General features: G+C 49.0%; 1 protein-coding gene across 7 annotated transcripts in view; it reads left to right on the forward strand.

The window, feature by feature from the left end:
- LOC137429645 (arf-GAP with GTPase, ANK repeat and PH domain-containing protein 1) overlaps window positions 1-23,400 on the forward strand; it is a 644,187-nt gene that overhangs the window by 208,049 nt on the left and 412,738 nt on the right. For 2 of the 7 annotated variants that reach the window (XM_068119743.2, XM_068119744.2), the window contains exon 1: window positions 17,938-20,999. The exons of 3 other annotated variants lie outside the window; for them this stretch is intronic. In XM_068119743.2, the coding sequence (XP_067975844.2) occupies window positions 18,656-20,999 (2,344 nt within the window). In that variant the 5' untranslated portion in view covers window positions 17,938-18,655. Of the gene's footprint in view, window positions 1-17,937; window positions 21,000-23,400 lie in introns of those variants that run through there. 2 more of the 7 variants (XM_068119745.2, XM_068119746.2) reach the window with 1 other exon arrangement.

The raw sequence follows: 23,400 nt of genomic DNA on the forward strand, positions 1-23,400 counted from the left end.
AGCATGCATTCCCAACGGCTGAAGTTTCTCTGTTACAGAGCACCTTAGCTCTGTTACTCCACTTGGTTCCTAGGGTACTTTTTGATAGTGCCAAATCTCTTGTGATGTCTCACTGGCTTTTTCATTTTAGCCTCAATATCCTTAATGATTTTCAATTCCCCTGAAAGTGAAAGACTCAATCTTTTTGTTTTGGCTCTTCCCGCCAAAGCCATGTTGTGATAGCGCATGCGACCTGATAATGGTAAGAAGCTGCTAAACGCGTTATTTGACACGTGTGATAACGTGCACGCAGTCCAGTACATTACAAGTGATATGATGATGAAGGAATGCCTTACTGAGTAAACAAAATGCAAAATATAAATTGATCATGCTGTGCAGTGCAGGCTGTTCAAACACTGCGAATTGGAATCCAGTGATTTTCCGTTTCAAAATATTGGTTCACGAGTTATCAAGTGACCACTATATTCGTCATGTGTGTGCGTCTGTCTGTGTGTGTCTGTCTGTCCGCAGCATAACTACCCGATGATATCATCCGATCTTGATGAAACATGGGTTGGAGGTTGATATCATTATCAAGTTGTGTCCTGCCTAGAGTGGGCGTATTGCGCCCATTGTGGGCGGAGCCACGCCCGAAAAAGATGTCTTTTTAGGGGGTAATCGAGTTCAAGCTACATCTTCTCCGAGGGATTTGGTGGAATCTGACAGGGGTTTCGATATTTGGTTAGGCCAATGTCATGTGTCTAGCCCCACGGAGCTCGATTTTTCATATATACTTTTTCATTTTTTATTTATTTATTTATTTATTTATTTTTTTCATTTCATTTTTCACCGAATTTTCGGTATTGTGTAGCTAACTAACCTCATAACTGATTAATACATTATTTTCTATCTCATTTCAAGGTCAGTAACCTTCGTTTTGACATTTCCGGGCCTGGCCTGTCCGGGCCTGTTTCGGTTACAGTCCGTCCTTTGTCATTGAATACCGCTCGCTCGTGGACCATCGTCGTCTCCTGACTTGTTTTTTTTTTAGAAATAAATAATATTTCATGTTCTCTCCGGGCCTCTTCCCCAGACTCTTCCTAGGGGGTGGGCACAAGCATGCCATCTTTTTTCAACGAACATTTTCTTTATCTAACATTTTAACAACTTCTAACAGCTAAGTGTCTTCATTCCTTTTCCTTGGTGGTGCAGATATATTTGTACCGGGCAGTGTATTTGATCACCATAAGGATGCCATGGAAATGGAATAATCAAATGATTGCTTGTTTTTAAGGTTTTTGAAAATTGAGACAGTTTTGTGATTTTTCTTGGAATTTTGTCTGTTTTTTTTGTTTGTTTTTTTGTTTTTTTGTATACTGAATCGAGGCTCGTGAAAGAGCTGACATTTACTTCACAAACAAATCAACCAGACAAACAAAATATATAAAAAGAGGGAGCGGAAGACAAGAGAAGGGGAGGCACACAAACACTTGAGAGCACACAACATTTAAGAGCAGGGAGATGTGTGGGAGGGAGAGGGCTTGGGGGGAGGAGGCGTGGAAAGGGGGGGGGGGGGGTGGGAGAAGTATAAAACACAAGGACACCAAGGACTTCCAGGACAGAAGTTGGTATTTCAAAAAGTGGAATTGGGGTGAAATTATCAGGGATAGAAAAGATCAAGGTTTTGGATGGGGGAAGATAAGAGATGGTGGTGAACAGCCGTTTTAAAGACCTGGAGGGTGGAGTGGGATTGAAGAGAGTGAGGGAGTTTGTTCCAGAGGCGGGAGAAAAGAGGAATGAAGGAGTGAAGGTGAGCAGAGAGTCTTGATTTTGGCAGTTTAACCATAAGAGGGTTGCAGGCAGATCTTGTGCGACCTGTAGGAATATTTGCGGGACAGAGCCCCGAGAGAGCTGGGGGGGCAAGGCCAGCGAGGAGTCGGTAGAAGACGGAAAGACCACCAACCTGCCTGCGGTGAGTGAGTGAGAGGTCCTTGGAGATAGCTTCATCGCGGGAGATTCCAATGATTCTGAATGCTTTGCTTTCAACAGCGTGAAGACGAGCTAGGTGTGAGGCAGGAGCACCAGCCCAGAGGGGAGAGCAGTATTCCATTGAGCTGTTACATCGAGTTACATCAGTTACATCATCGAGTTACATCAGTCTGCAAAATTTCAACTTTCTTGTCCATCTAGAACAGTGGTTCTTAACCTTTTTAAAGGTGCCAAACCCTAACGAAACCCACCGAACACTCGCGGAACCCCTCAAATTTGACCAAAAAATTAAGAAGAATTGCATCTTAATGCGTTTTCTGTTCTTCTTTTCAGGAGGCGATCTGGGAAATGCGTGGTTTTGTTTTTGCAAGGGCCACCCTCAAATCATTTTCGCATGCAAGCCTGCTCCTTTTCTTTGTTTTAATGTCCACCAGTTTCGAAAATGCATGATCACAGAGATACGTTGTAACGAACGGCGTGAGGATCTCAAGGGCAATTTTAGCGATGTGAGGATACCCTTCCATTTGGCGGCACCAAAACGTTGAGAGCGTTGAGAGAGTTGTTGTTGAGTCTGGCTCTGCTGAAGTTCGATGAGGTCGTCGAGGTATTGGTAGTTGACATCTGCCGTTGCAACGTCGAAAGTAAACGGCTGCTGCACCCATACTGGGTATTGCTCTTGGTCGGGGAAGTAGCCGTCGAATGACTTTCCCAGCTCATCCAAGTGCATCGCAATCGCTTGCTTCAGCTCCCCCGGTACAGCAGTGCCTCCAACTTCAGACTAATCTTCGATCCTGCTCATGCACTCGTCCAGTAGTGAAAAGTTCGCGAAGTTGTCGCTCTCTGTTCTCCACCTCCACAACGGTAACTTCTTTCCGAAAGCGCTCAGCTTTTCTTCAGATTTGATGACATTCACTCCACCACCCTGCATCTGGCAATTGAGATGATTGAGTGCATCGAAGATGTCAGCCAAGTACGCCAAGGCGAGGATGAACTCTGACTCTTGGAAGTGCGTTGCATGGCAATGCTGGTGTTCTCGCAAAAACAGGGCTAATTCTTCACACAAGGCAAAAACACGGCTCACTACCTTCCCTCGTGATAACCATCGAACGTTAGAGTGGTAGAGAAGGACTTCGAATTCAGAGCCAATTTCATTGCACAGCTCTTTGAAGATGTGATGATTCAGAGCACGGCTTCGCACGTAATTCACAGTTTCAAGGACGATTTTCAGAACATTGGCCAGTTTTGGAGGCAGGGTTTTTGATGCCAGCGCGTATCTGTGCAGGACGCAGTGCGTGACGATGATGTGTGGTGCATCGGCCTTCACCAGCGCTCCAAAACCGGGGTTGCATCCCAGCATGGCTGGAGCTCCGTCCGAGCAAACTGCAGACACCATGTTCCACGAGAGGCCGTTGCTTCTGAAGAAGTCGTCCACAAGCTTCTTCACGTCAGCTGCCTTCGTCGTTGTTGTGAGAGGCTTGCAGAACAGAAAGTTTTCCTTGATCTCGTCTCCTTTGACATAATGCACAAATAAGATGAGCTGGGTCAAATTCGAAAAGTCGGTGGTCTCGTCGAGTTGAAGGCTGAATTTCGTCGGGCTCGTGACTAAATCTGCAACTACCTGGGCGGGGATGTCGTCGCTCATGTCGTCGATTCTGCATCTGATGGTGTCATTTGAGAGTGGAACGAGAGACAACTTGTTTTCAGCAGCTTTTCCCAGCATGATGTTGGCCATCTTCAACGCGGCCGGTTTGATGAGTGTCTCGCCAACGGTGGGCGGTTTGCCCTGCTTTGCGATCAGGTACGCAACTTCATATGACGTGGTGAGGATCGGTTTGTCAATTGGAACGAAACCGAGAGTGGGCAAGGTAGCACTTGCGTCGAATCGGACTCTCTTCAATTTGAATTCATCCAGCGTTGCATCTTTGTACTGCCCCTCGCCGTGCAGTTTTTTTGAAATGTTCCCGTAGTTTTGCTGGTGCTAGGCTGGAGTTGCTCAACTTGACATTGCAAAGCATGCATTGAGGACGCTGACTTCCGTCCTGTTCCGTCAAACATGTGAACCCGTACCGCACGTAATCCTCCGACCACTTCCTTTTTTTGCTCGACATACTGCAAAAAAATAAAAATAAAAAGTAACAAACTGATCTTCATTGAGTTCGGGCAAATAATTATATGACAAAAATTTAAAAAGGAACATGCTTAAATATAATCAGTACCCCTCTGAAAACTGAGAAATTTTAACGAAGAAAACATAACTTATAGTTACGATAACGGGATTTATTATCTACTCAACTCTATGTCACCTCAAATCCCATTATAATATTACATAGAAAACTGCGAATTGTTAGTTTTGAATTGCGACCAAAGGAGTTATATCACCTCCACCTAATTTTCTGAGTAATTCAATCATATTTTATAATCACCATCCACTTTTGACTTTAATATAACTCTGAACCCGCCCTGCATATCCACAAACATTCCAACTTACTTTTCAATTAATGAGTAACTCCAAAGTAAGGCGTGACCAATGACACACGGCACACGGCAAGCTAATCGAGGCTATTCACTGGAATTTCCGAACACCTGCAAAGTCCAAAATCCAGTAAGTAAGTAAGCAAGTAAGCACCATCAACAGAATAATTAGCAAGTTGCTCATTGATTCAACTTATGACAGTCAGTGTGAAACAACTTATCTTAAACACAGACCAGAGAAACCATGAATGGGATAGGAATACAATTGCAAATAACATTTCCATTCGTTTGTAACGTACATAGCAAAATAATAATAATATTAATAATAAGCGTAATTACACATAGATTCAAAATTGATACAGAACAAAAAAAACAAAAAAAACAAATTGCAATGCGTTTCGGAGGACCTCCGCCAAACCCCTGAGACTGGCTCACTGAACCCCTGGGGTTCGGTCGAACCCAGGTTAAGAACCACGGATCTAGAATGTACTAAATATTTATATGGATGAGTGAATGAGTGGTTTGAAGGAGTTTTAAATACCATATATGAAATACGGTACCGATATAATGTTTTTGTCAAATAGCACTTTTATAGCTGCGACATGTCGGAGGTCTACAAGAGCATCGCATTGCTGTTGGTGTTCTTCTTGAGGGTCGTTTTGAAATGTGCACCCATTGGTCAGACAGCTGTCAAATGACGTCATGACTGATCAACCAATCGTTGTCGCTGTTATATAGACATCATTATCATACTAAAATACGCCATTTGTGTCTGTCCGTCTGTTTGATGAAGTTTTGACGCCAATACATTCCGTCCTTACTTATCCAATCTCAACCAAACTTGACAGGATGACACAATGAAGGTTGTAGCGCATTCATTTGCCCCCCTCCCCAAGGGGGTTTTCTCCCCCGAGCGGGTTTTCCCCGCCATTGCCGTAAATGGGTTGCATGTTGAGGTGTATATCCATATTAAGTTAGCTTTATCGTGGCGTTTTTCCAAGGCCGCTTCGAATATCAAAACGAACGATATATTCGCGTAATATTAATGTTATTACAAAACAATTTTAATACCAAAAATATCCCCACCTCCCCAAGTGCAAGTGGTTTTCCGGCGAGTAAACGTATATAAATAGCAATATCATGGTTTTCGTGGGAGCAACGGCCTCTACCGTAATGAACATTAATGAATATTATGAACCACAAACACTTATGATTAGCTTTTTAAACAGTCGCTAATGCTCTTTCGCTAATAAACAGTGGCTAATGAAGAAATTTGGAGGAATCCCGACATGCGTGAGGTAAGTTTTACTTACAGAGAACTGAGGGAAGATCTACGGTACTCTATATACCCCATAAGTGGTGGGTTATTAACATGAATGATGATCCTTCAGGCGCTAACGTGGCGTTTTTCGTAGTGAACTTTTGATACTCGCTCCTTCTGTTCTGTTTAAAACGAAACTGAAAGGGAGAAGCTCAGCTCAGATTGTGCTCATTTACCAAGCAGCTAGCTAGCGCTTGCCAAGCCAGCCGTTCCTTAAGGGTTTTGAATGGAGTGCTTGCTCGAATGCTTAAACCACCTGACGATCTCTCCACAAGAAACTTGGTAAATGAACACACACCCAATGTTCTTGAGACCCGACCATAGACCGACTGTAATCTATGTACCCCAAAGAGGAATGACCCTTTTTGCCCCTCCCGTAGTTAGCGGGTGTACTAGTGTTATAAATGCAATATCTCTCACATCTTCTAGTCTTTTGCAGTGAATCGCCTGTAGGAGTACTGCACGAAAAACGGCTTTGGTGTTATTGTTATTATGTCGTGTTTGTTTTCTTGTATATTAAAGTTCTGTAATACCAAACATATGTTTATTTCTGAAAACCATTGAAAACCATTAATCACGGTCTAATTTGAAGGGTAGTTTTAACAAAAAATTACAATCAGAAAGTCTCAAAAAGTGTCGATTTTCGATTTTTCAGTGTCGTCACACCATTCACTCACCCTGACAAAAATGGCGGATTTACATATAGAACTAGTGCGTGGCGAGCTCGGATTCCGATACTGATTCCACCATCACGAGCAACTCTGATTGTTCTCGGTGTGTTTAAATTGATCAGTGGGATTTGATGACAGTTGAATACAAAATTGGTGAAAGAAACACATTCGGAGATATTGTAGATCCGAATCGTTTTGAACCTTGTGCGAGCGATTCAGACAAAGATGGCGTTCGTGAAGATGGCGGTGTTGGCAGCGCAGTTGAAAACGCAGGTCGAATGTTCACTACAGATTGGTATGTTTTGTTTTTCCATTCAATTGACGGTTTATCAAGGATTTTGTATTGATTGATAAATCAGTTGTATTACTCCAGAGGAAATACGGCACGGACACAACACATACACCGCCCAGGGCTCAGGCACACGGTTGATCGGGGATTGTTGAGGGGGATGGGGAAGGTATGGGTATTGATGGATTATGGAGTGGCGGGAGGAGGATGGGGGTGGGTGAGATAGCAGGCTTATTTGTCAGGCCTAGGCTGTGGCGTGTTTTTTTTTTTGTTTTTTTTTTGTACACAACATCGAGGCTCGTGAAAGAGCTAACATTAATAACACAAAAAGTCAAACCGACACATAACACAACAAAAAAAAAACGGACACATAAAACATATAATAAGGGGAGCGGTCAACAACATGAGGAGAGGGGAAAGACACAAACACAACATTTGAGAGCAGGGACATCGAGAGAACTGTGGGAGGGAGAGGGCTTGGGGGAAGGTGGGAGAGGTATAAAACACATGGACACTGCAAGGACTTCCAGGAAGGAAATAGGAATTTCAAAAAAGTGTATCTGGGGTGAATTAGCGGGGGTAGAAAAGATCAAGGTTTTGGATGGGGGAAGATAAGAGATGGTGGTGAACAGCTGTATTAAAGACCTGGAGGTAGGAGTGGGATTGAAGAGAGTGGGGGAGTTTGTTCCAGAGGTGGGAGAAAAGAGGAATGAATGAGTGAAGGTGAGCAGAGAGTCTTGATTTTGGCAGTTTAACCATAAGTGGGTTGCTGGCATATCTTGTGCGACCTGTAGGAATATTTGCGGGACAGCACAGAGAGAGCTGGGGGAGCAAGGCCAGAGAGGAGTCAGTAGAAGACAGAAAGACCACCAACCTGCCTGTGGTGAGTGAGTGGAAGGCCCTCGGAGTTAGTTTCATCGTGGGAGATTCCAGTGATTCTGAAAGCTTTGGTTTCAACAGCATGAAGCCGAGCTCGGTGTGAGGCTGGAGCACCGGCCCAGAGGGGGGAACAGTATTCCATTGAGCTGCGGATGAAAGCCTTGCATGTGGTGAGGAGCTCAGGTGTGCCAAGGAAGGACTTCACACGACGGAGGATGCCCAGTCAGCGACTGGCTTTGGAGGCCAGCTTGGAAATGTGGTTTTCCCAAGAAAGATCATGGCAGATAGTGAGACCCAAAAGCTTGAGCGACAGAACTTCTTGGAGAGGATTGTTGAGAAAGCCGATGGGAGGGTTTTCTAGTCGGTCCTTTCAGAGAGACATTGTAAGAGTGTGAGATTTGTCAGGATTGAAAGACATGTTCCACGTGTTTGACCAGTCTGTGATTTTGTCCAGGTCTGCAGAAAGTGAGGAGGCTGCAGACTGCCGATCTGAGGGATGAGGAATGGAGCGGCAGAGAGTGGAGTCATCAGCAAAGAGATAGAGAGGATTTTCCAGAGAGTCGGAGAGATCATTGATGAAGACCAGAAAAATCACAGGGCCCAGAACACTGCCTTGGGGAACTCCAGCCATTACAGGAAGGGGAGATGAGAGAAATCCATTCAGGGCCACACGTTGACTACGACCAGAGAGGAAGTCCGCAAGCAATATCTTGCGATATCTCACGCGATCCCGCTGGAGTGCTAAGAGCATGTATATTATTTCACAAAACACGGAAAAGGAACAACAATACATTACATCTCCTCTCCTTCAGAATGAAAATCGATTTGAAGATATAGTTTGTCCGTATGTTCGTGTGGGATTGTGGTGGGTGATGTGGGGGCGACCATTGATGGGGAATTGTGGGGGGATGTTTGGAGGGGGGTGTGGGGTGGTTGTGGGTATTGTTAGCTAGGGTGATGGTTGATGGAGGGTTGTGGGGGGAGGGACAGTTACTGTTTTAAAAAAAGTTTTTTTTTTGAATGGGGCCCGGATGAAGGGAGGCCATTCTGGCTCTCCGCAGCCCTGGCTTCTGCGTATTGTTGGCTAAGGTTTTTGAGCTCTTCAGATGTGTCGGGAAAGGTGGCGGTAATGTTAGCCAGCATATCTAGTGAGGTGAGATCAGTTGCAGGGAGACTAACACAGGTGTTCGATTCACCCTTCAAATCGCCCGTGTCCATATGCTGGTAGCTCGGTGGAGATTGTGTTACAGATTTGAGCGACATTTGCTTCTTCCGCTTAATCGTGGGGGAGATCGCATCCTCTCTCAATCATGGTGGATATCCACAAGATCCAGTTAGCTTGAAACACATAGACATCTCTGTTTTTTCATAACATTTCTGTGTAAAATGTCCCGAACACAAAAACGAATATTTTGTAGGCCTGATTCACACTTTTGTGGCGGACACAAGCAAGAGGACACGAATTCAACGCTCCAGCAGGTGGCGCGAACGTCCAGGCGGGGAACTGGAAGGCATGCCCCGCCTATCGACCGATCGGCCACGCCCGGGGACTAGGCGTGGCCCCGGCACATATATGCGGGCTCCAAGCTCGAGCCCGCCCAGTGCTGCAGTTTGAGCTTTCTTAATAAAGACTCTTTTGGTTATCAAACGCGTTGTGGCCTACCTCTTTGGCAAGCAAGTTGTGTGCGTAGCACCACACTTCAATGGTGACCTCGATTGGGTCAGCCGTCGCTGACCACTGAACGCGCCATGGCCAACAACGCTGTCGAGGTAAAACTGCCAGAGTTTTGGGAAGCACAGGCCGATGTGTGGTTCGTGCAGGCCGAAGCGCAATTCCAGCTTCGAGGCATAACGGCGGACGAGACCCGTTACGACCACGTGGTCGCCTCCCTCGGGCCCGGCACTGCCGCCCGAGTCGTGTCCATCCTGCGGCACCCGCTGGCCGACCACAGGTACGGGGCGATCAAACGTCTCCTCATCGCCACGTTCGGCCTCACTGAGATCGAATGGGCCGACCGCCTCCTGGACCTTCCCGAACTCGGCGACACACGACCATCCGTGCGGATGGATTATATGCTGTCGTTGCTGGGTGACCAAGCCCAGGATTTTTTATTTCGGGCGCTTTTCCTACGCCAGCTACCCGCACAGGTATGCCTCGCGCTGGCCGGTTCCAAAATAAAGGAACCCCGCGCCCTGGCCGTAGAGGCCGACAAGTTCTTCGCGGCTTGCGAGACGCGGTCGGGTTACGGTGCGGCCGTCGTGGATCCTGAGGCTGAGGCTGCTGCTGCTGCATCCCTCGTGGCTGCTGCCGTGCCCCGCCCACCACCACCGCCGCCGAGAAAACCGCGGCCGCCGAAGCCCCCTGCGCCGCAAGCCTGGTGCTCTTACCACGCCAGGTTCGGCCACAAGGCTAGGAAGTGTTGCCCGCCGTGCTCGTTTGACAAGACGGGAAACGACCTGGCCGGCGCTCGGTAGCGGCCCTGAGCATCCGCCATTCCGGCAGCCTCATATTCTTGTCCGGGCTTGTCCGGAAGACACCTTGTCCGGGCGCCGTTTCCTCTGCGATACAGGAGCGCAGGTAAGTGCCATCCCAGCCTACACGTCCGACAAGCGAACCGTGGGCCGGGGCCCCGCGTGGCTTGCCGCCAACGGTACACCCATCCGCACGTTCGGGAAGCGCTGCCTCTCCCTGCGGTTCGGCGGGCAACGCTTTCAATGGTCGTTCGTGACCGCCAGCGTGCCGATGGCATTGCTCGGTGCGGACTTCCTATGTGCGAATGGGTTGTTGGTCGACGTAAAGCACAAACGGCTCGTCCAGGCCGAAACCTTTAGCTCGCTCGCTTGTTCGCTGAGCAGCTCGTTGAGCGGCTCACCGAGCGGCTTGCCAAGCGGCTTGCTGGAGGGTTCCGTCCCGGCGAGTTTAGTTTGCACGCTTCCGGCAGCGGACGACTTTACCCGCCTCCTCGCTGGTTTCCCGGCCCTCATGCGGCCCACCTTTTCAGCGGTGGCCGATAAACACGGGGTGGAGCATCACATCCCCACGGTCGGGCCGCCGGTCTATGCCCGGGCACGCCGACTCGAGCCCACGAAGCTCGCCGTGGCGAAAGCGGAGTTCGCCACGCTGGAGCGGCTGGGGATCGTACGGCGCTCCAACAGCGCTTGGGCTTCCCCGCTGCACATTGTGCCGAAGCCCGGCGGGGGATGGCGGCCGTGCGGGGACTACCGCCGGCTCAACGATGCCACCACCCCCGACCGCTACCCGGTCCCGCACATTCAGGACTTTTCCGCCCGGTTGGCCAACACGACCGTGTTTTCGAAGGTGGAGCTCATCCGGGGCTACCATCAGGTCCCCGTCCAACCGGTCGACATCCCGAAGACGGCCGTCATCACCCCTTTCGGCCTCTTCGAATTTCTGAGGATGCCCTTCGGGTTGAAGAATGCGGCTCAGGCGTTCCAGCGGCTTATGGATAGCGTCTTGCGCGACTTACCTTTCCTGTTCGTCTACCTGGACGACATCCTAGTCGCAAGCGCGTCCCGGGAAGACCACCTGCTCCACCTCCGCACGCTGTTCGAACGCCTGGGCCAGCATGGCCTAATCATCAACCCTGCCAAGTGCCGTTTCGGTGTCACCAACATCGACTTCTTGGGGCACCGCATCACCGAGCACGGGGCCGTCCCGTTACCGGCCAAGGTGGAGGCGGTCAGGGATTTCCCGCGGCCCCGCACGGTCACGGGGCTCCAGGAGTTCCTGGGCATTGTGAACTTTTACCACCGCTTCGTGCACCACGTCGCCCAGCTCCTCCGCCCCTTGCACGAGGCCCTCCGGGGCAAGCCGGGCAAAGGTGAAATCGCATGGTCGGAGCCGATGGCCGCGGCGTTCGCGGGCGCAAAGCTGGCTCTGGCCGACGCCACCATGCTGGCGCACCCGGCGCCCGATGCACCGATCGCCCTCACCACCGACGCGTCAGATTACGCGGTGGGCGCGGTGCACGAGCAATGTGTGCGTGGTGCTTGGCAACCGCTGGCGTTTTTCAGCCGGCAGCTTTGCCCGCACGAACGCCGGTACAGCACCTTCAACCGTGAGTTGCTCGGACTCCACCTGGCGGTCCGACACTTCCGCCATCTGCTGGAGGGCCGCCCATTCATGGCCTTCGATGACCACAAGCCCCTTGTGTTCGTGATGGCCAAGGTCGCCGAGCCATGGTCGGCACGGCAGCAGCGCCACCTCTCTGCCGTGTCCGAGTACACGACGGACATCCGTCACGTGGCGGGTAAGGACAACCCAGTGGCGGATTGCCTTTCCCGGTCCGTCGTGCACACGGTCCAACTCGGGGTCGACTATGCCCGGATGGCGGAGGCCCAGACCGCCGACCCCGGCGTCCAGGCCTTGCGGACCGCCGTCACGGGCCTCCGCGTCACCGAGGTGCCGTTCGACGTCGCGGGCACGGCCCTCCTATGCGACGTCTCCCTCGGCCGGCCTCGCCCCATCGTGCCCGCTGGCTGGCAGCGCCCGATGTTCGACGCCATCCACGGCCTGTCCCACCCTGGCGCGAGGGCATCCCAGAAACTCGTCAGGGCAAAGTTCGTCTGGCATGGCCTCCGGAAGAACGTCCGCGACTGGGCCAAGACGTGCCTCGCGTGCCAGCAAAGGTCCACCGCCACACTCAGGCACCGTTGGCCCCGTTCACGGTGCCCGAGCGGCGGTTCGACCACGTGCACGTCGACTTGGTGTGACCTCTGCCCCCCTCGCGAGGGTTCACCCACCGCCTCACCATGGTCGACCGCACCACACGGTGGCCGGAGGCCGTCCCATTGGCGGCGACATCTGCGGCTGAGGTGGCGCAAGCCTTTATCGCCACTTGGGTTGCCCGGTTCGGTGCCCCCTCGGACATCTCGTCCGACCGCGGCCCCCAGTTCACCTTGGAGCTCTGGGCCGCGGTGGCGCAAGGGCTCGGGGTGAAACTACACTGCACCACGGCCTACCACCCCCAGGCCAATGGCCTGTGTGAGTGCTTTCATCGCTCCATGAAGGCCGCGCTCCGGGCCAGCCTCTGCGACGGCGGCTGGGTCGACAGACTCCCCTGGGTCCTGCTGGGTCTCAGGACGGCGCCCAAGGACGACCTGCGCGTGGCCTCGGCGGAGCTGGTCTTCGGGCAACCACTGCGGGTACCGGGTGAATTTATCCCCGACTCCACGGCTCCTTGGTCCGCGGCACAACAGCGCTCCGCCCTTCAGGAGACCGCCCGGAGGTTCACCCCGGTGCCTCCGCGTCGAGGCCCCCCCCCGGTGGTCGGACCCCCGGCACCCCCGCCAGCAGCTCTTCCTCCGCGTCGAGGCCGCCCCCCGGCGGTCGGACCCCCGGCACCCCCCAGCCCCGCCGTCCCGCCACCCCCCAGCCCCGCCGTCCCGCCACCCCCCAGCCCCGCCGTCCCGCCACCCCCCAGACCGGCACCCATCGCCAGGGGGCGTTTCGGCCGGGTCATCTGGCTTCCCCGCAAACTCACCCTTCAGGTGCGCGGGAATTCTAGGGGGGCGCATGTGGCGGACACAAGCAAGAGGACACGAATTCAACGCAAAAGCAGATGGCGCGAACGTCCAGGCGGGGAACTGGAAGGCATGCCCCGCCTATCGACCGATCGGCCACGCCCGGGGACTAGGCGTGGCCCCGGCACATATATGCGGGCTCCAAGGTCGAGCCCACCCAGTGCTGCAGTTTGAGCTTTCTTAATAAAGACTCTTTTGGTTATCAAACGCGTTGTGGCCTACCTCTTTAGCAAGCAAGTTGTGTGTGTAGCACCACACTTCACTTTGTTATTTCGGATAAGCCTAGTACAATTTCTTGTAAACTTAGGGTCTTTTGGTCATTGGTGTGGCATGAAACCATCTCGACTTGCATTACTACAACCACCAAGGATGCATCGATGAGACATATTTGAATAAATTCGAAAATTATTCGTCATTTGAGTTAAATCGTACCACGATGTAACCCGTAAACAATGCGGAAGTGGCGCTCGGCCTCATGGTGCAACGTCACTGATAATCGTGAAGAAGATGATTTAGACCTTTAATTGCAAAATTACCCACTTTATAAATCGGAAAAAGGCACATCATATTTATTTTGTAAGGATAGATTCATGTTGAGGTGGTCTGAGTGTTTGGGTTTCCCTTTGAAGCAAAATAAGATTCCACCAATGACCTTTATCTCAGGTCACAGTCCAGGAGATAATCTTACTCAAAGCTGTGATTAAATAATATGAATGTTACGTCAATACATCCGTTTTTTAGTCTCACCCCAAAGCGGATGTGAAACTATTGGTGTGTGTGTGTGTGTGTGTGTGTGTGTGTGTGTGTGTGTGTGTGTGTGTGTGTGTGTGTGTGTGTGTGTGTGTGTGTGTGTGTGTGTGTCCGTCCGTCCGTCCGTCAGTCCGTCCGTCCGTCCGTCCCCGTCCTCCCGCATGTCCACATTTAAATATTTCCGCTTTTAAAATGTTTTTATATGCAACCACTTGTCTGATCGATGCGAAACTTTAAACATAGGAGGGATTCCATGTGTAGAAAATTTTGTTTGTAACTCTGATATCATACGTCACATGGTATGGCAGCCATATTGGTTTAAAAAAATTGGACATCATTTTCTCCAAAACTGCTCAACGAAAGAAATCGAAACTTGGCATATGTCAACAACTCTCCACTCCCACCTCCTCTCCTCCCAATGGTGTATATAGTGTGTTAATGAGGACATCATCAATGAAGTGGTATTCCAGCCATAATTGGTTGAATTGAAATCCTTATTCAAAAAACGTGAAACTTAATATACCTGATCTATGTGAGTGAATAATTAAATTTATGACGTATGTAACCCATGCCAAGAAACCGTGTGACGTAATAGGGTGCATGGATGGTACGTGTATACATCCCATAATAGCAGTGGACAAAAATAGTCGCGTGTTCAGTTGACGATGGTATTTTTGTTCAGAATGGATGTGCGAGGAGAGACTATGTGCTCTACAAATGCTGTTACAGTTTCTTTTTGATGTACTCTCTTCCTGCAAAGCAGCATCCTCTCACTTCAGGACAAAGTTGTTGGTAATTTTGTGAATGTTGCTTCTGCAGCTTGAAACACATTTGTTTCAATTTTTGTTCAGCATAACTTGTCCTGGGTGCAATACAATTTCATGAACAGCCAATTACATTTCCTTGTTTATTTTTTGATCCAACATAGCAGGGTTGGCAGCAATTTATCTATATCACGGCGGAAAGTATCACGTGACCAACGTATTGCACAGGTGTGCGTGCACAATGGCAAACTACAGTATACTTTCCCGAGCACTATTTAACAATCACCTGTGCAGAATACCACGACCAGATCATAGATATTGTATCATAGATATTGTTACGGACCGCGGATAAGGTGTTGATTTGCCGAGCGGATGGCGGCCGCGGCCCGAACTATTAACAATTACTAAGACCCGATTCCTTAAACGTGGGCCGAATCATGCCACAGGTTTTCAATGGGGAAAAGACAAAGGCGACACGGATGTGAAGAAGAGGAAGACAGAAGTAGGAAATACGAATATAATTTATTACTATTTACAACCAAAAGAAACCAAGGAGAAGGAAGGATAATAAAATAAAGCAGACAGAGGGACGGACCAGAAGGACACAGTGAAAATTCTAGCTTACCTATGCAGTCTTACTTAATACCCTGGACAGAACAAACAGACGGACTCACACGAATGGGGAATTTGCAGGCAGGGATGATTGGAAGGAGGAATAGCTTGGCGGGAGAGGAAGGTTCAGCGGGGATCGGTCGGGCTGGAAGCGGACAGCCGCCGTCAATACTCGAGCTGGGATCGCCAAACCGCCGCGGTTCCAAACTGCACGGCGAAGCTCCTCCGGTGCACCGTGCGCTCTCCAAAGCTGCTCCTTAGAACTCTTTCTTGGCACCTCTGTGCAACCCTCTCTCTTGGCGCTTCTCACTTGGCACTTCGCACTTGGCACTTCGCACTTCGCACTTGTTCTTTCGCACTTGGCACTGCACACTTGGCACTTGTTCTACTTGGCACTTCGCACTTGGCACTTCGCACTTCTGCCGTATCTCTGACTCAACTTTTGCAAGGCTTCCGCGCGCGCTTTTTATAACGCCGCGGGCGATCCAGCCGCCGGCCTCTAGAACACGCCCATCGGTGAGATCGCCTCGGCCCTGATTGGTCGGCACGGGCTCTCTGGCTCCGCCCTTGATGACGAGGGGCGGCCAACGCCCTGGATTCGGCGGCTCCTCCCCCTTCTTCTCCAAGCCCACCTCGTGGCTAATGGAGTCGCGGTGAAAACCGCTCAATAGCTGCGGCGAATGCAGTTGGCAATCGAGGCTTTGTTATTGACAATGAAAGGGGATCTATCTATTTGAATTCGGTGCAATGGAGGGTCAATTAATGGAAGACACAGCCTTAACCTACATAGAATAAGGAAATAAACTACCAACAAGGAGGAAATCTAAGATTGGCTAACGTGATTGTTTATGACCTAATTACGGGACGTACTTTGACCTTTATACACAACTGGAGGAAGGAGGGCGATATTTTTGCAACAATTTACACAACAATAAAAAACACAATTCTCATATCCACAACAATATCATAGATATTGATCATAGATATTGACATCATCATGCTTGAAATTGAAAGTGACATCTCAAGTCCCTTCCTGTCATGATTGGTTATTGGGGGAAGCATGGAGGATATGGTGATGCATTCAGTCACAGTGTTGTTTAACATTTTGATTACAGCATTGTCCTGCTTGTATCAATCTCATTAAGTATGAAGTTGCTAGAACCCTGGAGTTCATACGGTGTAAATACTCGTGCCATGCCACATACAGTACGGTAGAGTTAAAGCAGTGGGGGGGGGGGGGGGGGGGGGGAGGGGGGTGAATGTTTATTTTGACCTCCGCCACCAAAGGTGAATGGAGGTTATGTTTTCACCCCTGTCTGTCTGTTTGTCTGTCTGTCCGTTTGTGAACAAAATATCTCGAAAAGTTGTGGACGGTTTCGGACTAAATTTGGCAGAGATGTAGCGTATGTGACAAGGACGAAATGATTCGATTTTGATGAAGATCCGGATTCGGACCCGGCTGGTAGAATTTTTAAGTGATTCTTCACCATTGGGTGATCGGGCCAAACACGATACATAGCAGGATATCTCAAAAAATTGTGGATGGATCTGGACGAAACTTGGTGGACCGGATGGGTGTCTGACAAAGACGATTCGATTCGATTTTGGTGAAGATCTGAATATGGATTCGGATATGATAATTATTTAGTTTTTTAAAGTGATTCTTCAGCATTGGGAGATCGGGCCAAAAACGATACATAGCAGGATATCTCAAAAAGTTATGTATGTATTTGGATGAAACTTGTTGGACAGGTTGTGTGTGTGACAAGGAAGAATCGATTCAATTTTGGTGAAGATCCGGATCCGGCTAGTAGAATTTTTTTCGTGATTCTTCACCACTGAGTGATACGGCCAACCAGGTGGAGGTATGCTCTCTACTGAGTGCAGTTCTAGTTACATATGTACAAATTTCATTCCTTTGTTTGAAAAAGCTTTACTAGTTTTACACTGAACATATTACAAGCACGCTGGATATCCCGTTTGACCTCAGCACGTGCAGCACGTGCTTGATGTGACCCCACCCAAGATGTCCGCATCCTGTTTCAATGAATCGAACAATCGATCATTTACAAATGTCCACTCGCATCATCGTGTAGACCGTAGACACCACCGACGTTGGGTGAAACAGACAATTAGCACGACCTGGGAGGCAGAGACCCAGCATGCGGTGGCACGACCATTCATTAACTCGGTGATGGACAGACCAGATCTGATGCCGACGCAGCTGTGCGATCGGACGTCTTGTCGCTTTGAACGCTGGAAGCTGAGGTTGTACCGATTTACGGACAGGTGTCTATGCCTATGGTGTGCGCCCGTTACGCAAATCAAGGAACACGTTTGAAGATCGTCTTCCCTCATCGAGTAACTTTACCCCGTTATACTTGATCCTCGCATACAAGTGTGCGAATTATCCCTGGGTACGTCGTTATTCCATGGCAGAGGCAGCACGATGCGCTTTACGATGAAATCAAGCATTATGTGCTGGTCTTCTGAGTCAGTACAATAGTAAGATGCGAACCAGACTCTCCACGTGCGGATCTGGATCTCTCCAATCCAGACAATCCGCTTCCGACGTCAAAATGTTTCCCGATATTTATTGCCTTACAAAGTACACACGTTTTTATACATACAGCAGATGACTTTTCATTTCGTTACAGCAATATGCAGGAGATCCATGCCGAACAAAATTCATTATTCCTGATCGATCCGGCTCCTGCTTGGTGGATCCGGTTCGCTTATTGCATCCCTCCGGCAATCTCTCGGCTGCTCACTGCTGGAGGAGTCGATGTCGCGATCTTGCAGCCACTTTGCCCGGCGTCACACGGACAGAACAACGATCCTCCAGGCAAGACTCTCCTTCTGGTCAAGTTTATTGTGCGTCTTTGATTCTGGCAGCGGAACATTGACTGGTAACGACAACACGTTGCACGCAAAGCTGCGGATGGTGACATCTGGACATTCTCAAGGTTTTTGCAACATCTTGCAATTCTCCTGCGCTGCAGAGATTGAAGAACGTTTGTGTTGCAAGACGATGTTGACGTTGGACACCTTCATCGAGTCGGAGTAAATGACGAATTCGGATTATCATTTGCCATCTCGCCAAGTGGAGCGTCCAGCTGTGAGTTTGTAACCGAATCTGCCAGATTTGTGCATCTCGGACAATACAAATGTCCTTCTGGTTCCATTGGGGTCATCGAGATGCAATACCCGAGGACTTCATCTTCAAATGTATTGCGACACGTATCGGATGGGTTGTAACACGTGGACGTAGTGATGAAGCTTCAAGGGTGTTCATGTCCGACACTGTGGGCGCCACCGGTGAATTTTGCCAACACAGGTACAGACTACACCTGTGAGGCTTTCAAAGTGAGGCATCTGGATAGTCATGGAGGCTTCTTTAGCTTTACGTTGTGACACAAAGCCTTTGGATTCTTCCTCAGGTCTCTTCAAGTGCTCTGAGAAAGGACCGGACGCATGCTCGGGAGCCGTGACACGGAGGAAGACCGTTTACCACATCTTCCTGACTCTCGTAAAAAGACATTCGGCAGATGGAGCAGGGTCTTGGGAATGGGAGGATGCAAATGACACTTCACAAGACCATCGAGATCAAAACAGGGAAACTACCGAATTATGTAACGGACAGCCGTCACTCACTCCTAGAATGTGTTCCATTTGCGAAAGATTTGGAGGAGCAAGAATCAGTGTATTCGAGGATGGCTCCAGAACACTCCCACAAGGAATGACGAAGAGCTCAAGAGCAACTGTTACACGTGGAGATGTCATCGCGACAGAAATTTCGGCTGAAGGTATGAGAATGCCCGTCCTTGAGGACGGATCTCCTCGTGCTCATGGAAACGACGTGCCCTCCTCAAATGGTGAAGGGGCTGAAACCCCACTGGGGACATTAGCGTGTGCAGCCAAAACGTGTCTGCTTAGCACAGTACAAGACAAAGGCTTGCTTGAAAGCGAAAGAGCACGACGGTGCAGGACGATGCCCTCCGGAGAGATGTCTGCAATTAATGCCGATTGTGCTTCTCGTGAAATCTGCAATTGTCTAAGAGAGGGTGTTAAGTGCACCTGCAGCAGTGCATACGTCATTCCAGATTCAGGTAACTGCGGTAGAAGCACTCCTTCAAACGCAGCTAAAGCGGAGACAAGAAATTGCCGATGTTTCGATGACATGCATTTGTGCGATCTGAAGTTATTGTCCTTGGCCCAGGATTCCGCAATGCACACTGGTCTCACAAAAGCAAGTTGTAATGATGAAAAAATGTCCAAAAATGAGAGTTCCAAAAGTATGGAATGTGAAACCAGAGGTAAGCCAGGGCATGCTGGCAGGGAAATGGAGCGTTCAAACGGTAACTCATTTGTTGAAATGCAAAGAATCCTTTCAAGTGATAAGTCTCAGAAAGCCACAGGTGTTTGCGAATCTATTTCTCCCGATTCCTTTCATTCGACCCGTGACCACTGCAAGGAATCCGGGACGTATGAAGATTCACAATGTAATAGTCTGCGGCAGTGCTCTGCTGGTTCTACCCGCTTCAGATATCGAGAAGGACGGTTTGCAGCGGAATGCTCTCGTGATACCATCAAAAGTGATTTTGTAAGGAAAGATAAGCTAAGTTGTTCTGGTGGACGGAATGTTGTATCTGTAGAGGAAAAAGTCGATGTCGAGAACTTTGATAGCTCCTCAACTTCAGGCAGAGGAGTGAACCAGATGAAGAGTGTGTGTTCACCTGTCCAATGTGACTTTGTCAAATGCAACTATGCAAAAAAGCATCGAGATAATGAATCAGAAGTGTTAGGATTTACACCTTTCGGATCAACAGCCGCAGATCCACAAAGAAACACCATGGGCAGTGTAAAGGTAAAAGATGGCTTAGTTCAAGATGTTCTACATATTCCTCGATTAAAGATCATGCATGATAGGGATGTGCGCTCAAGCATGGCTGAGGAAAGTGAGGTGGTTACACTGCCGGAAGTTGCATCTCAGAGCAATAAGTCGAGAATGTTGCAATCAGTAATGGTGAGCCAGACCAGACCAGGAAGCCAGGTAATGCATTTGCCTGATAGAAGGAAAGGGCTTCAAGTCAGAGAAGTGGAGGCCCATGGCTCCACAATGCCCTCTGCATCTGATCTTCACATGAGTCCACCACTCGGCTTATATAGCAGCCCAGCACCAAATGTTGAGGGAAAGCTTACAACCAAAACCACTATCGGTCGACCAAAGAAAAGCTTCAGCTTTCGTCTGCTCAGCCATCGTGATAACACAGGGCTAAACCAGACGGGCAGCCAAGATAGACCAAGGGGGAAACGAGTCTACGAACGTGATGAGGTGAATCCTGCACGACGCGACAAGCGCAGGACAGTGGACGTGGGTGAGATGCTAAGCAAAGGTGACGATGTGGGTTACCAGCGGCTTCACCATGGACTTTCGTCACGTGGACAGGTGTCACAGACTCGCAATGCTTTCAAATATGCCTCCTTTGATCGCAGTCGGGCAATGGAGGGTCTTCTTCCAGCAGGAGAGGAGCAACGAGGTCTGCGGAAGTTTTTTGGTGGACTTCTTGGCCGTAAGGACTTTGGGGATTTGCCACCTGCACTAAGTGGTGTTCAGTTCATAGATGGATCAGATGGTTACAATCCAGAAAAGTTCGCCGGAAATGTGGAGCCACCAATATGTGTCAGTCCGGATGGCATTAGAGACTGTCATGGTGACACCATAAATGGTAAGTCTGGCAAAGCGATGGCATTATATTGTCGGAGAACTTTGGATTTTTTTGGAATTTTGAGGCCATTTGTTTCCTTCTGCTCTAATGCTTGTGACAAAGACACAGCACGCATCCTTCGTTTACAACACACGCGTATCACATTTGACACGTAGCAGTCATATTATATCTACAGAGAGAGGAGATTCCACATCCATGGGAGCCATCACAACATGGAAGATTCCATTGCTTTTGCACAACAGGGATAAAAGGTGACTGGCAGGTGTCTTGCGAGAAACCTGATATATTTTAACTCCTGTTGGTTTACCTTTGGATAATGAGGCCAAATTGCTCCTTTCTGCACGTTATAGCCAGATGAGAATCTCTGCAAGCCACGCAAAAGCTACGGTAGTTTCTCTTGTTGGATGTGATGCTTGAAAATGACAGAGCCAAGCAAAATGAGCAAGACATGTGCACGCAGACCCAAAGAAAGACTGCATTTTGTTTAAGAGGTGGAACTGGTGTCTTTTTGTTTTGGTTTTTTTTTCAGCATGCATATATTGTGGCTTCCCGGGGCTCGCCTGGAAATGGCGTCCGGTGTTGCAATGCGATACGGCTGTTTTCATCATGGGAAAACCACACTGTTTGCCCCATTCGTTCCGACACTTCGCCGACCACTGTGACATGTTTCTTTAACCTGTCAAGCCAGCACATGCATATTCTCTTGAGTCAAGCTGTTCGGCTCTTGCGAGCAATAGAAGCTATTTTTTGGTATTCTGTTGCTAACTCTGTTAACTGGATGAGGACCTTGGTGAAATGCCTGTTTTGTGGGAAAACCACCCGTCTCAACCTTATGACCCTGATGTGCTAGGATGGACTGATATGGATTGACATCCATCTTCCTACTTTAGAGCTGGGTGTTTGTTTGTTTTTCAAGTCGAGGCTCGTGTAAGAGCTAAAACATACAACATATAATAAAGGGAGCGGGAGACGAGAGGGGGAGAGAGAGGGAAGCACAATAACAGTAGAGAACAGGGACATTGGGAGAACTCTGGAACAGAGAGGGCTGGGGCGGGGTACATGGGATAAACAAGATTGACCCTACTAGGACTTTCAGGAAAGAAAATGGAGTTTGGAGTAGGTGGGTTTGGGGTGGATTAATGAAAAGATCAAGGTTTTGGATATCAGATGTGAGAAATAGTTTTCCATTTCTCACCTTGTCCGCTGGTACAATGGTTGAACCACCTTTAGAGGCCATTTTCCCCGGCAGAGCAGGGGTTGGCCTTTTTCGGGCACCGTTATCCCCTTTTTGAAGTAATATTTTATGGCCGGATGCTCTTCCTGCCGCCAACCCTGTTGGTCACCTCTTGCGACACACAGGGAATTACCAGTGAACTGGTACTCAATTTGCCGACCTCAGAAGGATGACAGGCTGAGTCAACCCTCCTGGCGTTAATTCAGCGATCGACCAGGATTCGAACCCAGGATCCTCGGATCCCAACCTGGCACCCTAACCGCTAAGCCAACACCAGTTGCAATGGTTGCTAAATCCTTTTAAAGGCTGAGCATCGAGCGAGGCCGCACCACGTACTTTTTGAAAATTATTTTGTACGACTCGGCCGGAGTCAGGTTCGATTCGAACCGTCGACCTCCCAGACTCGGAGCAGATGCTGCTGCCATTATGCCACCAAGTGCGGTTCAAACAGTTCTTGCTTTCAAAATAACCACCCAAGGGCTTACGCAACTGCCCTCCATAGTGTAGGAATTCAAAAAAATTCCTTTTTCAAAATACACTCGTTACCAAATAACAAGACTTGTTGACCTATTCCCATTATTCCCTTTATTTTGTAGCATCATTTGTTTGGCTTTTCCTTTGTTTTCTGAACAGGGAGACATTGCAATCCTCTCGCTGACATTCAGCTGTTGTGTAATTTTAGGGGCTGTAATTTGCCGATTCCTACCTTCTTGCTGGTTAACTCATTACATGGGTGGTTCAACTTAATTTGACCTGGAAAATGGCAGAGTAGATAATGTACGGCGTGTAATCCAGGTCAAACCTGAAGCACCCACTTAGGTTGGTCGCCAATTTTAGATGTTACTCTTTTACTTCCTTTCTGTTTAAGCGCAAATGGAAGTGTGCACAAAAACTGCTTGGGGAATGCAAACCGGTTAATATTATGTGTGTATTTAAGCTTTGTGCCAACATTACTGCTGCCTTGACACTTTCACTACCGGTGACAATATGGGATTGGTCTATTTCCTGTATTGTCTAATCAGATGACAGCTCAGGTTTCGCCCTAACTTGTGCCCTCAATGTTTTGAGACGTTTCTTTTTTTCATGCGCAGCACATGACTGTGGGTAGCTGCGGCCCTGATGCAGTGTCCCCTGTAGGTTGGAGTAGGAAGTTGTAATCTGTTCAGA

Source organism: Myxine glutinosa, chromosome 6, assembly GCF_964187855.1.
Source record: "Myxine glutinosa chromosome 6, kmMyxGlut1.1, whole genome shotgun sequence".
NCBI lineage: Eukaryota > Metazoa > Chordata > Myxini > Myxiniformes > Myxinidae > Myxine > Myxine glutinosa.